We start from the raw sequence: 17,258 nt of genomic DNA, 5'->3' as shown, positions 1-17,258 counted from the left end.
TATAGAATGCAAAGGGCTACTTTACAGGGCAGTGGTTCTCAAACTTGAGCATGTATCAGAATTACCTGGAAGGCTTGTTAAAACATAGATTGCTGGGCCCCACCCCCAGAGTTTCAGATTTAGTAGATCTGGGGTGAGGCCTATTTTTACTAGTTTTAATAGCAGTTCCCTGGGTGATGCTGAAGCCACTGGTTCTGAGACGACATTGTGATAATCACTGTTATAGAGTTGTAAGGATCACTCTTGTATCCCAGTATCTAACCAATGGTTGGCATAGAATTAGCACTCAATTCCTGAAATATCTGTTGAATAAGTGTTCAAGTATCATTGTGTGTGAAAACCTTTTGTATACTCTATACATTTTGGCTATTAGTTTTTGGTTCTATGTCAACCTAAAAGTGATGCTCCCTTGGAATCTCTCCCTTAGAACAATATTGAATAATTTAACAGTGGCTCAGATGATGAAGTTAGGACCCACCTTCATTACATACACAGATGATACATTTTGGATTAAACTAATAACACTTAATAGGACCTAGAACTAAACTGAACTTGATAAATCCTCCAACACATTTAACAAAGGCAGATATGTTACAGAGACTACAGAGTTTTAAGATCTCTTCTGTGAGATAGTTTATGCTCTGTGATCAGACTGTGTTCATGTTCAAGAGACATCAATGATGGTATGATGATGGGGATTTATGAATAGAAGTTATTAAATGAACAAGTTAGGAAGTCATCTTTATAGCTTGCCAATAATTAGCATGCTATTGGAATATTATTTCCAGTTTGGTTCACTCTGGAGGGATTTTGAAGAAAATAAAATGGAATAACCATGTATATGTCAGGATTTGCTAATTCTTGGTTGTAGATGTGATCTCTGTTTTAGCACACACATTAGAGAAGTAGAAGGAAAAACTTGTTTCCATGACAACAGTAATCCTAATCAGCCATTTTGCAAATTGACATACCAAGTCCTCATTACGTAGTTTAAAACCATCAACACTGTAAAAACAAATACGTTGAAGACAAATTTCTGATCCCAAGTCTACATTATGGATGATCAGTTTAAACATAGTGGGAGAACATTTTGTGTAACTATTTGCTATCAAGTAGACATTTGGAGATCAAAGATGTAACTTTGTCAAATTTCTGAAAAAATATGTGAGTCTTAAGTTTTTAATTTTTCAATTATTTTGCTTCATTTCTTTTTTTTTTTTAAAGATTTTTTATTTATTTATTTGAGAGAGAGAATGAAATAGAGCATGAGAGGGGGAAGGGTCAGAGGGAGAAGCAGACTCCCCGCTGAGCAGGGAGCCCGATGTGGGACTCGATCCCGGGACTCCAGGATCATGACCTGAGCCGAAGGCAGTCGCTTAACCAACTTAGCCACCCAGGCGCCCTATTTTGCTTCATTTCTAACGTTTGTCTTTGAAGGATGTTTTGGCCATATGTGGTTAAGTTTTTCCTTGTAGTCTAGTCTGTATATAAGTTTTTGTGAGGGAGGTATACTTTTTTCCATTTTAATTCTTTGTACCTTCTCATTCTGATTAGACATATAATTAGGTAGATAATTAAAATTATTCAGGTCTGTATGTTTAAGAAATACTAAGTCTTCCATAAAATAGAACAAGGTTGCCTCATAGTGATCAGAAAGTTAAGGATTTATTTTAAAAAATGATATATTCTCCACAGAGGTTAGGAAACATGTAATCTGGCCTTAGAGTAACTTTTGAAATGAAAAGTCAGTCAAGTTAAACCAGATGCTGCCTGAGTGCAGGGACTCTGTCTCATTCACTGCTGTGTCTCAGTGTCTTGAATGTAGTAATTGCCTCTGAAACACACTGCAGGAAGGAATGTGGAAAGACAACTATGAGATGCTTTAATTGGAATGCTTCTTAAAAACAGAGCATTTGATTAGATGGTTTGCTTGTAGTCCATTTAAAATATGTCACCAAGCCCATGTTACTTCATTTAGGAACAGATAATTTCTAATTCTTCATTCATTTAGAAATATTTATGAGGACCTTCTAGGTACCTGCTAGATCTTTACTAGAGGCTGGAGGTATAAAGGTGATAAAAAAAATAAATGTGGTCTGTGTAATCATGCATTTTGTAGTGGAGAAGCTGTGTGTTATTTAGACAATTCATCAAGTAAAACTGAGGTGCAGCTGTGCTTTGAGCAAGTAACCAGGTCAAGGAATGCTTTTTTAAAAAATGTAATTCTAAGCTAAGATCTGAATAATATTAACAAGTTATATGCTAGGAAGAGATTATGGACAAAAGGAATCCTATGTAAAAAACAGCTCTGTGGCAGGAAAAAAGACAAGGTCATGAAAGTCAGGGATGGAAGTGAAGGGACTGTTATCAAATGAGCCTCAAACATAGGTAGAGGCCAAACCATCTAGATCCTTTAGGCTGTGTTAAGTATTTTGGCTTTTATCCAAAGAGTAGTACAAAGCCACTGCATGGTTATTTTGAACAAGGTTGGGGGAGACCATGCTATGATCATATGGGCACGTGGAAAGTGTTTTTGTTTGTTGTGTGGAGAATTGGGGGGGCAAGAATGGATGCTGGTTAAGAATAGCAGTGTGAGAGATGATGAGGTAGCTTGGCCTAAACTGATAGTGGTAAAAATGGAGAGAAACCAAGTATCAAAATACACTGAAGAGAGAAAAATCACTAGGACATGGTGATGGACTGGATATGGGATTGTGGGAAAGGGAAGCTTTCAAGAGGACATTTTGATTTTTAATTTTCAGAACCAGATAGATCGTGCCATTCCCTGGAATAGGTTGGGAAAGAAGCTTGAGTTATTTTAGAACATCTTAAAGTTCATCCCATTGCTGCATGTGACAGTAGTTCACTTTTAATAATTTTCCACTTGGTATAAATATACCAAACAATACCACCTTATTGATGGACTTAGGGTTGTTTCCAGTGATCGCTATTACAAATAAAGCTGCAATGCACATTCACATATAAGTCTTTGTGTAGACATCTGTTTTCATTTCTCTTGGGTAAATACCTAGATTTAAATTCTGAGTTTTATTATAGATGTACATTCAACTGCCGAACTGTTTTCCAAAAGGCTCTAACAATTTATATTCCCCACAGCAGCATTTGAAAGTTTTAGCTATACCATATCTTCACCAGCATTTGATATAGTCAGGCTTTTACATTTCACTGTGCCAGTGGGTGACTAATTGTATCTTATTGTGGTTACTTTTTTTTTTTAAAGATTTTATTATTTGAGAGAGAGAATGAGAGACAGAGAGCATGAGTGGGAGGAGGGTCAGAGGGAGAAGCAGACTCCCTGCTGAGCAGGGAGCCCGACGTGGGGCTCGATCCCAGGACTCCAGGATCATGACCTGAGCTGAAGGCAGTCGCTTAACCAACTGAGCCACCCAGGCGCCCCTTATTGTGGTTACTTTACATATTCCTAATGACCAATGAATGCTACTGAGCATCCTTATATGCTTATTTGCTATCTTGATATCTTTTCCCCCAGTTTTATTGAGATACATTGACATACAGCACGGTGTTAGTTTAAGGTGTAGAGCATAATGATTTGATTTACATATATTGTGAAATTATTACCACAGTAAGTTTATTTAATATCCATCATCTCATAGTGATACAAAAAAATCAGAAAAGCTTTTTTTCTGGTATTGAGAATTCTTAGGATCTACTCTCTTAACAACTTTCAAATATACCATACAACAGTTATGTGTAGTTATCATGTTGTATATTACATTTCTAGTTCTTTTTTATCTTATAACTGGAAGTTTGTGCCTTTTGACCACCTTCCTTCTGTTTTTCTATGCATTTTTTAAAAGACTTTTTTAAAAAATTTTTTTTAAGTATGAGTAAGATCACACAGTATTTGTCTTTCTCTGTCTGACTTACTTCACTTAGCATAATGCCCTCAAGGTCTATCCATGTTGTGAATGGCAGGATTTCTTTTTTGTGGCTGAATAATATGCCAATGATACCACAACATCTTCATCCATTCATCCACTGATGGACACTTAGGTTGTTTCCATGTCTTGGCTATTGTAAATAATGTTGCCATGAACATGGGGTTGCAGATATCTCTTTGATGTGGTATTTTCATTTCCTTTGGATATATTTACAGAAGTGGAATTACTGGATTATATGATAGTTGTATTTTAAATTTTTTGAGGAACCTCTAAACTGTTTTCCATAGTGGTTTTACCAATGTACAATCCCACTAATAGTGCACAAGTGTTCCCTTTTCTCCACATCCTCTCCATCATTTGTTATCTCTTGCTTTTTGATGATAGCCATTCAAACAGGCATGAGGTGATTTCTCATTGTGGTTTTAATGTGCATTTCCCTGATGATTAGTGATGTTGAGCACCTTTTCTTTTTTTTTTTAAGATTTTATTTATTTATTATTTGAGAGAGAGAGAATGAGAGACAGAGAGCATGAGAGGGAGGAGGGTCAGAGGGAGAAGCAGACTCCCCGCCGAGCAGGGAGCCCGATGCGGGACTCGATCCCGGGACTCCAGGATCATGACCTGAGCCGAAGGCAGTCGCTTAACCAACTGAGCCACCCAGGCGCCCTGAGCACCTTTTCTTTTTTTTTTTTTTTTTTTTTTAAACATTTTATTTATTTATTTGACAGAGAGAGACACAGCAAGAGTGGGAACACAAGCAGGGGGAACGGAAGAGGGAGAAGCGGGCTTCCCGCTGAGCAGAGAGCCCGATGCGGGGCTCGATCCCAGGACCCTGAGATCATGACCTGAGCCGAAGGCAGACGCCCAACGACTGAGCCACCCAGGTGCCCCTGAGCACCTTTTCATGTACCTGTTAGCCATTTGTAGTCTATCATCTTTGGAAAATATCTTCAAGTCCTTTGCCCATTTTTTAATTGGATTATTTGTGGAGTTTTTTAGTATTGAGTTGTATAATTTCTGGACATATTGTAAATATTAACCCCTTATCAGCTATATGGTTTGCAACTACTTTTTCCCATTCTGTAGGTTGCAGTTTCATTTTGTTGATCATTTCTTTTGCTGTGCAGAAGCTTTTTAGTTTGATGTAGTTCCCCTTGTTTTTTTTATTTTGTTACTGGTGTTTTATATGTCATATCCAAAAACTCATAGTCAAGACCCATGTCAAGGAGTTGTTTTCCTATATTTTTTTCTAGGAGTTTCTGGTCTTACATTTAAGTCTTTAATCCATTTCAGTTTAATTTTTGTGAGTGGTGTAAGATAGGAACCAAGTTTCATTCTTTAACATGTGACTATCCAGTTTCCCCAGTACCATTTATTGAGAAGACTATCCGTTTCCCATTGAGTATTCTTGGCTCCCTTGTGAAATATTAATTGACCGTATGTGCGTGGGTTAATTTCTGCGCTCATAATTCTGTTCCACTGGTCTGTGTGTCTGCTTTTAAGCCAGTGCCATACTATTTTAATTACTACAGCTTTTTGATATAGCTTGAAATCAGGAAGTGTGATGCCTCCCACTGTGTTCTTTTTTCTCAGGATTGTTTTGGCTATTTGGAATCTTTTGTGGTTCTATATAAATGTTAGGATTGTTTTGCCTACTTCTGTAGTAAGTGCTATTTGAATCTTGATAGAGAGGGTTGCATTCAATTTATAGATTGTTTTGGTAGTATGGAAATTTTAACAGTATTCTTCTAATCCATGAACACAGGATACCTTTCCATTCATGTGTATCTTCTTTGATTTCCTTCATCAATATCTTATAGTTTTCATTGTACATGTGTTTCACCTCCTTAGTTGTGTTTATTCCTAAGTTTATTGTTTTTGATGATATTATAAATGAGATTTCTTTTTCAGATAATTCTTTGTTAGTGTATAGAAACACTACTGATTTTTGAATGTTAATTTTGTATCCTGCAACTTTACTGAATTTATCAATTACATCTAACAGTTGCTTGGTGGAGTCTTTAGGATTTTCTTTTTTCCCCTCTTTCTTTTTTATTTTAAATTCCTGTATAGTTAACATATAGTGTTATACTAGTTACAGGTGATAGTTACAATATAGTGATTCAGTAATTCCATACATCACCCAGTGCTCATCACAAGTGTACTCCTTAATCCCCATTGCCTATTTTACCCATCCCCCCATCTACCTCCCTTCTGGTAACCATCAATTTGTTCTCTAAAGTTAAAAGTCTGTTTCTTGGTTTGTCTCTCTCTTTTTTCCTTTGCTCATTTTTTTGGTTTTGTTTTGTTTCTTAAATTCCACATATGAGTGAAATCATATAGTATTTGTCTTTCTCTGACCGACTTATTTCACTTAGTGTTATACTCTCTAGCTCCATCCATGTGATTGCAAATGGCAAGATTTTGTTTTTTTATGGCTGAATAATACTCTATCATGTATACATGTATAACATCTCCTTTATCCATTCATTTATCAATGGACACTTAGGTTGCTTCCATAATTTGGCTTTTATAAATAAAGCTGCTATATATAAAATCATGTCATATGCAAATAGAGACAATTTTACTTCTTCCTTTCCAGTTCTGATGGCTTTTATTTCTTTTTCCTGCCTGACTGCTCTGGCTAGGGCTTCTAGTACTTTGTTGAATAGGAGTAGTGAGAATGGGCACCCTTGTCTTGTTCTTAGTCTTAAAGGAAACCCTTTTATCCTTTTACCATAAGTATGATGTTAGCTGTGTCAGCTTATCATATATGGCCTATAATATGTTAAGGTACATTCCTTCTAAACCTAATTTATTAAGAGTTTTTATCATGAATGGATGTTGAATTTTGTCAAATGCTTTTTCTGTGTTAATTAAGATGATCATGTGCTTTTTTTCTTTCATTCTATTGTGATGTATCACATTGATGGATTTGTTTATGTTGAACCATCCTTACATCCCAGGGTTAAATCCCACTTGATCATGGTGAATAATCCTTTTATGTGCTGCTGAATTTGGTCTGCTACTATTATATTGAGAATTTTTGCATCTATATTCATCAGGGACATTGGTGTGTAGTTTTCTTATAGTGTCCTTCCCTGGTTTTGGTATCAGAATAATGCTGGCCTTGTAAAATAAATCCTTTTTGATTTTTTGGAAGAGTTTGAGAAGGTTGGCATTATTCTTTAAACGTTTGGTAAAATTCACCAGTGAAGCCATCTGTACCTGAGCTTTGCTTTTGTTGGGAAATTTTTGATTACTGATTCAATCTCCTTACTAGTAATTAATCTGTTCAAATTTTCTATTTCTTCCTGATTTAGTCTTGGTAGGTGGTATGTTTGTAAGAATGTCTCCCATTTCATCTAGGTCATCCAGTTTGTTCGTATATAGTTGTTCACAGTATTTTCTTATGATCGTTTGTATTTTTGACATATCAATTGTCTCCTTTGTCATTTATAATTTTGCTGATTTGGGCACCTCTCTTTTCCTTGGTTAGTCTAGCTAAAAGTTTCTCAATTTTTTTTTTTAATTTTTTAAAAAATTTTTGTATTAACATATAATGTATTTGTTTCGGGGTACCAGTCTGCAACTCATCAGTCTTACACAATTCACAGCGCTCACTATGGTACATACCCTCTCCAATGTCCATTACCCAGCCACCCCCTCCCTCCACCCCCCTCCACTCCAGCAACCCTCAGTTTGTTTCCTGAGATTAAGAGTCTCTTATGGTTTATCTCCCTCTCTGGTTTCATCTTGTTTCATTTTTCCCTCCCTTCCCCTATGATCCTCTGTCTTGTTTCTCAAATTCCTCATATCAGTGAGATAATATGATACTTATCTTTCTCTGATTGACTTATTTTGCTTAGCATAATACCCTCTAGTTCCATCCACGTTGTTGCAAATGGCAAGATTTCATTTTTTTTTATTTCTGAGTAATAGTCCATTATATATACATATACCACATCTTCTTTATCTGTTCATCTGTCGACGGACATCTAGGCTCTTTCCATAGTTTGACTATTGTGGACATTGCTGCTATAAACATTGGGGTGCATGTGCCCCTTCGGATCACTACATTTGTATCTTTGGGGTAAATACCCAGTAGTGCAATTGCTGGGTTGTAGGGTAGCTCTATTTTCAACTTTTTGAGGAACCTCCATACTGTTTTCCCGAGTGGCTGCACCAGCTTGCATTCCCACCAACAGTGTAGGAGGGTTCCCCTTTCTCCACATCCTCGCCAACATCTGTCATTTCCTGACTTGTTAATTTTAGCCACTCTGACTGGGGTGAGGTCGTATCTCATTGAGGTTTTGATTTGTATTTCCCTGATGCCGAGTGATGTTGAGCACTTTTTCATGTGTCTCTTGGCCATTTGGATGTCTTCTTTGCACAAAGTCTGTTCATGTCTTCTGCCCATTTCTTGATTGGATTATTTGTTCTTAGGGTGTTGAGTTTGATAAGTTCTTTGTGGATTTTGGATACTAGCCCTTTATCTGATACGTCATTTCCGAATATCTTCTCCCACTCTGTTGGTTGTCTTTTGGTTTTGTTGACTGTTTCCTTTGCTGTGCAAAAGCTTATCTTTTTTTTTTTTTTTTAAAGATTTTATTTATTTATTTGACAGAGAGAGACACAGTGAGAGAGAGAACACAAGCAGGGGGAGTGGGAGAGAGAGAAGCAGGCTTCCTGCCGAGCAGGGAGCCCGATGCGGGGCTCGATCCCAGGACCCTGGGATGATGACCTGAGCCGAAGGCAGACGCTTAACGACTGAGCCACCCAGGTGCCCCCAAAAGCTTTTTATCTTGATGAAGTCCCAAAAGTTCATTTTTGCCCTTGCTTCCCTTGCTTTCGGTGATGTTTCTAGGAAGAAGTTGCTGCGGCTGAGGTCGAAGAGTTTGCTGCCTATGTTCTCCTCAAGGATTTTGATGGACTCCTGTCTCCCATTTAGGTCTTTCAACCATTTTGAGTCTATTTTTGTGTGTGGTGTAAGGAAATGGTCCAGTTTCATTCTTCTGCATGTGGCTGTCCCATTTTCCTAACACCATTTGTTGAAGAGACTTTTTTTTTTCCATTGGACATTCTTTCCTGCTTTGTCGAAGATTAGTTGACCATAGAGTTAAGGGTCCATTTCTGGGATCTCTGTTCTGTTCCATTGATCTATGTGTCTGTTTTTGTGCCAGTACCATACTGTCCTGATGATTACAGCTTTGTAATAGAGCTTGAAGTCCGGAATTATGATGCCACCAGCTTTGGTTTTCTTTTTCAACAGTCCTTTGGGTATTCGGGGTCTTTTCTGGTTCCATACAAATTGTAGGATTATTTGTTCCATTTCTTTGAAAAAAAGTTGGTGGCATCTTGATAGGGATTGCATTAAATGTGTAGATTGCTCTAGGTAGCATAGACATTTTCACAATATTTGTTCTTCCAATCCATGAGCATGGAACGTTTTTCCATTTCTTTGTGTCTTCCTCAATTTCTTTCTTGAGTATTCTATAGTTTTCTGAATACAGATCCTTTGCCTCTTTGGTTATATTTATTCGTAGGTATCTTACGGTTTTGGGTGCAGTTGTAAATGGGATCGACTCCTTAATTTCTCTTTCTTGTGTCTTGTTGTTGGTGTATAGATGCAACTGATTTCTGTGCATTGATTTTATATCCTCTCACATTGCTGAATTCCTGTATGAGTTCTAGCAATTTTGAGGTGGAGTCTTTTGGGTTTTCCACATAAAGTATCATATCATCTACAAAGATTGAGAGTTTGACTTCTTTGCTGATTTGGATGCCTTTTATTTCTTTTTGTTGTCTGATTGCTGAGGCTAGAACTTCTAGTACTATGTTGAATAGTAGTGGTTATAGTGGACATCCATGCCATGTTCCTGACCTTAGGGGAAAAGCTATCAGTTTTTCCCCATTGAGTATGATATTCGTTGTGGGTTTTTCATAGATGGCTTTTATTATATTGAGGTATGTACCCTCTATCCCTACACTCTGAAGAGTTTTAATCAAGAAAGGATGCTGTACTTTGTCAAATGCTTTTTCTGCATCTATTGAGAGGATCACATGGTTCTTGTTCTTTCTTTTATTAATGTATTATATCACAATGATTGATTTGCAGATGTTGAACTAATCTTGCAGCCCAGGAATAAATCCCCCTTGGTCATGGTGAATAATCCTTTTAATGTACTGTTGGATCCATTGGCTGGTATTCTGGTGAGAATTTTTGCATCCTTGTTCATCAGGGATATTGGTCTATAGTTCTCCTTTTTGATGGGGTCTTTGTCTGGTTTTGGGATCAAGGTAATGCTGGCCTCATAAAATGAGTTTGGAAGTTTTCCTTCCATTTCTATTTTTTGAAACAGCTTCAGAAGAATAGGTATTAATTCTTCTTTATATGTTTGGTAGAATTCCCCTGGGAAGCCATCTGGCCCTGGGCTCTTGTTTATTGGGAGATTTTTGATTACTGCTTCAATTTCATTGTTGGTTATGGGTCTGTTCAGGTTTTCTATTTCCTCCTGGTTCAGTTTTGGTATTTTATACATCTCTAGGAATGCATCCATTTCTTCCAGATTATCTAATTTGCTGGCATATAGTTGCTCATAATATGTTCTTATAATTGTTTGTATTTCTTTGATGTTGGTTGTGATCTCTCCTCTTTCATTCATGATTTTATTAATTTGGGGCTTTTTTCTTTTTGATAAGTCTTGCCAGGGGTTTATCCATCTTATTAATTCTTTCAAAGAACCAGCTCCTAGTTTCGTTGATCTGTTCTACTGTCTTTTGGTTTCTACTTCATTGATTTCTGCTCTGATCATTATTATTTCTCTTCTCCTGCTGGGTTTAGGCTTTGCTGTTTTTGCTGTTCTTTCTCCAGCTCCTTTAGGTGTAGGGTTAGGTTGTGTATTTGAGACCTTTCTTGTTTCTTGAGAAAGGCTTGTATTGCTATATACTTTCCTCTTAGGACTGCCTTTGCTGCATCCCAAAGATTTTGAACGTTGTGTTTTCATTCTCATTTGTTTCCATGAATTTTTAAAATTCTTAATTTCCTGGTTGACCCATTCATTCTTTAGTAGGATGCTCTTTAGCCTCCATGTATTTGAGTTCTTTCCAACTTTCCTCTTGTGATTGAGTTCATGTTTCAAAGCATTGTGGTCTGAAAATATGTACGGAATGATCCCTGTCTTTTGGTACTGGTTGAGACCTGATTTGTGACCCAAGATGTGATCTATTCTGGAGAATGAAATGTTCCATGTGCACTAGAGAAGAATGTGTACTCTGTTGCTTTAGGATGGAATGCTCTGAATATATCTGTGAAGTCCATCTGGTCCAGTGTGTCATTTAAAGCCTTTATTTCCTTGTTGATCTTTTGCTTAAATGATCTGTCCATTTCAGTGAGAGGGGTGTTAAAGTCCCCTACTATTATTGTATTATTGTCAATATGTTTCTTTGATTTTGTTATTAATTGGCTTATATAATTGGCTGCTCCTATGTTAGGGGTATAGATATTTACAGTTTTTAGATCTTGTTGGATAGACCCTTTAAGTATGATATAGTGTCCTTCCTCATCTCTTATTATAGTCTTTTGTTTTGTTTTGTTGACCTATTTATTGATTTTCGAGGGGGGCTTCTCTGTGCTTCATGGATTCTGATGCCTGTTTCCTTCCCCAGATTAGGGAAGTTCTCCACTATAATTTGTTTCAATATACCTTCTGCCCCTCTCTCTCTTTCTTCTTCTTCTGGGATCCCAATTATTTTAATGTTGTTTTGCTTTATGGTATCACTTATCTCTCGAATTCTCCCCTTGTGATCCAATAGTTGTTTATCTCTCTTTTTCTCACCTTCTTTATTCTTCATCATTTGGTCTTCCATATCACTAATTTTCTCTTCTGCCTCATTTATCCTAGCAGTTAGAGCCTACATTTTTTTTTTTTTTTAAAGATTTTATTTATTTATTTGACAGAGAGCACAAGTAGGCAGAGTGACAGGCAGATGGAGAGGGAGAAACAGGCTCTCCGCCGAGCAGGGAGCCGGATGTGGGGCTCGATCCCAAGACCCCAGGATCATGACCTGAGCCGAAAGCAGCCGCTTAACGGACTGAGCCACCCAGGCGCCCCAAGAGCCTACATTTTTTATTACATCTCATTAATAGCCTTTTTTATTTCGACTTGGTTAGATTTTAGTTTTTTTATTTCTCCAGAAAGGGATTCTCTGGTGTCTTCTCTGCTTTTTTCAAGCCCAGCTAGTATCTTTATAATCGTTATTCTGAACTCTAGTTCTGACATCTTACTAATGTCATATTGATTAGATCCCTGGCAGTCAGTACTGCTTCTTGTTCTCTTTTTTGAGGTGAGTTTTTCCTTCTTGTCATTCTGTCCAGAGAAGAATAGATGAACGAGAGAACAAAATACTACAAGGGCAACAAGGACCCCAGAGAAATATACACTAAACAAATCAGAAGAGACCCAAAACCGGGGGAAAAAAGAAAAAAAAAAATCAGACAGATGAGCAGAATAGAGCTATACACTGGATTCTGTGTGTATTTTGGTCTGTTTTTTAGAAAACTAGATCCCAAAATTTTAAGGAAAGAAAAACTTGTATATGTATAAAAATAAAATTAAATACAATGAAAGGATAGAATATAACTATAAAAATGGAAATTAAAAAAACAAGAAAAAGAAAAAAAACAAAAAAGGAAGGGATATAAATGTGAACAGAACAGAGCAATACACTATCTTTGGGTGTATTTTGGTCAGTTTATTAGAGGAAGCCACATCTCAAAATTGTAAAGAAATAAAAATTTATATATACAAAAATAAATACATTGAGAGGATAGAATGTAACTGTAAAGATGAAAATTTAAAAAGACTTTAAAAAATGAAGAAAAATGAGAAAAAAAGAATATGATCAGGTATCTTAATAGAACAGAGCCATACAATAGATTTTGCGTGTATTGGTCTGCTAGAAGAAACTGTATCCCAAAATTTTAAAGAAAGAAAAACATATATATACAAAAATAAGGTTAAATACAACGAAGGGATAGAATATGATTGTAAAAATGAAAATTAAGATTTTTTAAAAGGAATTGGTAAGTTGGTTGGAAAGGGAAAGAAGAAAAATTTTAAAGAAAAAATAAAATTAAAAAAATTAAAGTTGAAAGACTAAAGAATCATGGGGAAAAAGCCATGAATTCTATATGCAGTATTCCCCTAGCGCTGGAGTTCTGCCGTTCTCATTGATCGGTACTTGGTCTTGGCTGGCTGTTCTTGCTGATCTTCTGGGGGAGGGGCCTGTTGCCAAAGTTCCCAAATGTCTTTGCTGGAGGCAGAATTGCCCCGCCCTTGCTGAGTCTGGGCTAAGTAATCTGCTCAGGTTTGCTCTCGGGAGCTTTTTTTCCCTGCAAGGTTTCTGTATAGCTTTGGAGGACAAGAGTGAAAATGGTGGCCTACCAACCTCTGCCCCGGGGGAGCTGAGAACTCAGGTCCCCACTCCTCAGTGAGCCCCCAGAGAAAAGCAGTCAGTCACTCCCATCTCCCTGGTCTCCAGCCGCACTCCGTGCACCTGGCCTGTGACTGAGCATTTCTATCTCTGGCACCCGACCCCGTGTGGAGTCCCCAAACCCAGCAGATCCCTGTGGTGCGCTCCCGTGCTGCTCCTCCCTGGGGGAGGAAGGGGATTCTCTCCGGATCTGCCACTTGGGTCCCTGCTGGAAGCGCAGTGGCCTGACTGTGCCGTGGATCACGGTTTATGGCAACCCCGAGCTGAGAGCCCGCTCCTGGGCTCCGTCTCTGCAGCCGGCTTGCCCACTCTGATACCTGGGAGCTCTGCCGCACTCAGGCACCCCCGGTCTTTCTGTGACCCCGAGGGTCCTGAGACCACACTGTCCCAGCGAGGGTTCCACCTCCTGCTTAGCCACCTGAGTGACCTCCCTCAGCGGAGCCGACTTCTAAAAGTTCCAGTTTTGTGCTCTGCTGCTCTATCACTTGCCGGTAGCCTGCTAAAGAGGCTCCCTCCCCCCACAGTCTATATTCCCATATGTCGCCTCCGATTCACTTCTCCACACATCCTACCTTCCAGAAAGTGGTTGCCTTTCTATTCGTAGAGTTGCAGGTATTCTTTTCTTCAATCTCCAGTTGAGTTTGTAGGTGTTCAGCATGATCTGATAGCTATCTAGCTGAAATCCTGGGACCCGATGAAATTAAGGTCTCCTCCTCCTCTGCCATCTTGGACTCTTCTCGGTGTTAATTTTTCTTTAAATATTTGGTAGAATTCTCCAGTGAAGCCATCTGGTTTGGGGATTTCCTTGTTGAGAGGTTTTTGAGTACTCCTTAAATCTCCTAACTAGTTACATAGTTGTTTGGATTGCCTGAACTGATTTCCTATTTCTTCATCATTCAGTTTTAGTAGATTGGGAGTGTCTAGGAATTTATTTCGCCTAGGTTATCCAGTCTATTGGTGTACCATTGTTCATTCTCTTATCCTCTTTATTTCTGTGGTTTCAGTTGTAATGTCTACTCTCCCATTTACAATTTTATTTCTGTAAAGTCAGTTGTAATATCCCCTTTCATTTCTGTTAGTTATTTGAGTCTTTTTTCTTAGTCTAGGTGAAGTCAATTTTGTTGATCTTTTCAAAGAACCAACTCCTGGTTTCATTGATTTTTCTCTACTGTTATTCTCTATTTCATTTATCTCTGCTCTAATCTTTAGTATTTCCTATTTTCAACTAGCTTTGGGTTTAGTTCTCTAGTTATAAAGTTGGGTTATGATTTGAGATCTTTATTCTTTTTTAATGTAAGCATTTATAGCTATACATTTTCCGCTTAGCATTGCTTTGACTACATCCCATAAGTTTTGGTACGTTGTGTTTTCATTGTCATTTATTTGAAGATATTTTCTAATTTCCCTTGTGATTTCTTTTTTGACCCACTGGTTAAGAGTATGTTGTTTAATTCCCACATATTTATGGATTTTCCAATTTTCATTCTGTTGTTGATTTCTAGTTTCATTTCAGTGGGAACAGGAAAGACCGTTTGTATGGCTTCAGTCTTTTAAAATTTATTCAGACTTGTTTTGTGGCCTAACATGATCTCTCTTGGAGAATGTTCCATGTACAAGAAAAATGTGTACTTGGGCGCACCTGGGTGGTCAGTCAGTTGAGCGCCAACTCATGGTTTTAGCTCAGGTTGTAGTCTCAGCGTGGTGAGATTGGGCCCCGCATCGGATCGGGCTCTACATTCAGCACAGAGTCTGCTTGGGTTTCTCTCTCCCTCTCTCTCTGCGCCTCCCCCCGTGTGCTCTCTCACTCTCTCTCTAAAATAAATCAATCAATCTTTAGGGGGGAAAATGTGTATTTTGATTTTGTTGGGTGGAATGTACTATATGTCTTTTGGGTCCAGTTGGTCTGTTGGGTTGTTCAAGTACTGTTCTCATTGCTCTTCTTTCTGTTTGTTATATCCATAGGTGGGGTATTAAAGTCTAGTATAATTGCAGAGTTGTTTTTTTTCTTCCACCAGTTCTGTCAGTATTTTTAGGAACTGATGTTTGGTGCATATATAATTGTTATAATTCCTTGGTGAATTGAGCATTTTATTATATAATGGCCTTTTTTGTCTCTCATAACTGTTTTGACTTAAAGTCTATTTTGTCTGATATTATAGCCACCCCTGTCCTCCTCTGGGTACCATTTGCATGCAGTATCTTTTTTCATCCTTTCAGTTTTCAGTATATGTCCTTAGATCTAAAGTGAGTCTCTTGTAGACAGTATAGAGTTCAATCTTGTTTTTTAAATCCAATCTAGGGTAAGTTTAATTTATTTACATTTCAAGTTATTACTGATGGGAAATAACTTCCTATTATCATTTTGTATTGTTTTCTGTTTGTCTTAAAGCTCTTTTGTCTGTCATTTAAATGTCTTAATTTCCTAGGAATCTCAGCCCTGCTTCTTCTCAGGGCCTTAGATGTTGTATTTTACTCCTCAATAAATAATCCCGATAATCTCTTGCCCCTAGGCATTCATGGTTCTGCAGAACCCCTCTAGGCCCCATGTGCAGCAGTTCCCACTACTGCTTCCAACAGCCTCCAACCTGATATATAAACTGTGCCACCATTCCATCAGTGCTCTGAGTCAGGCGAGACAGTCCCTCAAGCATTCCCCAGACAAGTCAGAACATTACAAGCAAGTTCTACTCTTCTTTCTATAAATTGAAAGTCTTCCTTCCATTATGCCAGGAGGGTAAGGGAAAAGGATGAGCATAAATGCCATGAAATTTCCTATCATTTTGAATGTGGCTATTTCTTGGTTAGGTGTTTGCTTAGTTGTTACTGCTGCTTAATTGGCTTCTGTACTTCTCACAACACTACATTGTATCTTCACTGTTTCCATGTATGTTTGTTGGGGGACAAGGGCCTGAACTTCCTAATCTGCCATCTTGGTGACATCACTATCAATTATCTTTTAAAGAGATTTATTTAAAAAAGAAGTCTGATATGTTATCATTTCTGGTACCTTTTTTATATGTGTGTATGTAGATTCAGATTTCCTTCTGGTATAATTGTCCTTTTGCATAAAAGGCTTCCTTTAACATTTCTTTAAGATCTTCCTGTACTTAAATTCTATTGACCTGTCAGAGTTCACTGGTCCTTTTTCTGCATTGTCCAAATTGATGCAGAGTTCATTCAGATAATTTTTGCCAAGATTACACATTCTCTCTTGTCAGGCCTGTGGCTGAATTCTCTGCTCAGCTCTTTAGACCACAGCTGTTGTCTTTCATGTGTTTCTAGAGGGTCTCACCCTGCACATGGGGTATTTGGGGTATTTTAGGTGTCTGCCAAGGATTTGAGGGAATTTTGAGGGCTCCATTCTTTCTTTCTATGATTTCTACCCTGGCAACCCTGTTGTCTTATTCCTCAGACCAGGAAGACTGCTACTTTTTCCTCAAGGTCTATCTCCTGTGAACCCATGAAGTAGAAGGTGCTTTCAGAAGCCATCTGAATGTGGACTTCAGCCAGTATATTTCCCTTTTTTCAAGGATCATATCACATCCAGTTTCTGCTTATTACTGATTACTCATCTATACCTTCAAGTATGTTTTTGCTACCCCCAGAAGAGTTGGTCTACTGCAAACTGCCATTACTGGAATTAGAACTGAATTATTTCTAAAATGTTTAAAATCTGTGAGACATGAGCATCATTAAAAGTTATCAATGTTAAAGTTATTCAGTAATGCAAAGAATAAAATTTATAAAATTTTGTATTTCAGTTAGTTATTACTAATGTGACAGTATTTTTTATAATTTTTTCCAATAAAGACTGATGACTATATGGGATTTTTCTTTTTC

The 17,258-nt window shown here is 37.7% G+C and overlaps 1 protein-coding gene across 7 annotated transcripts in view; it reads left to right on the top strand.

The window, feature by feature from the left end:
- Positions 1-17,258, top strand: part of TEX9 (testis expressed 9) — a 190,779-nt gene that overhangs the window by 172,622 nt on the left and 899 nt on the right. Inside the window, exon 11 of one of the 7 annotated variants that reach the window (XM_078079302.1) lies at positions 10,042-17,254. The exons of the other annotated variants lie outside the window; for them this stretch is intronic. Within the exon in view, the coding sequence (XP_077935428.1) occupies positions 10,042-10,053 (12 nt within the window). The 3' untranslated portion in view covers positions 10,054-17,254. Of the gene's footprint in view, positions 1-10,041; positions 17,255-17,258 lie in introns of those variants that run through there. 7 annotated transcript variants of the gene reach the window in all.

The sequence above is a fragment of the Halichoerus grypus genome, chromosome 8, assembly GCF_964656455.1.
Source record: "Halichoerus grypus chromosome 8, mHalGry1.hap1.1, whole genome shotgun sequence".
Taxonomy (NCBI): domain Eukaryota; kingdom Metazoa; phylum Chordata; class Mammalia; order Carnivora; family Phocidae; genus Halichoerus; species Halichoerus grypus.
Note: the sequence above shows the minus strand (reverse complement) of the source record. Positions and strands in the feature narration are given on the sequence as shown.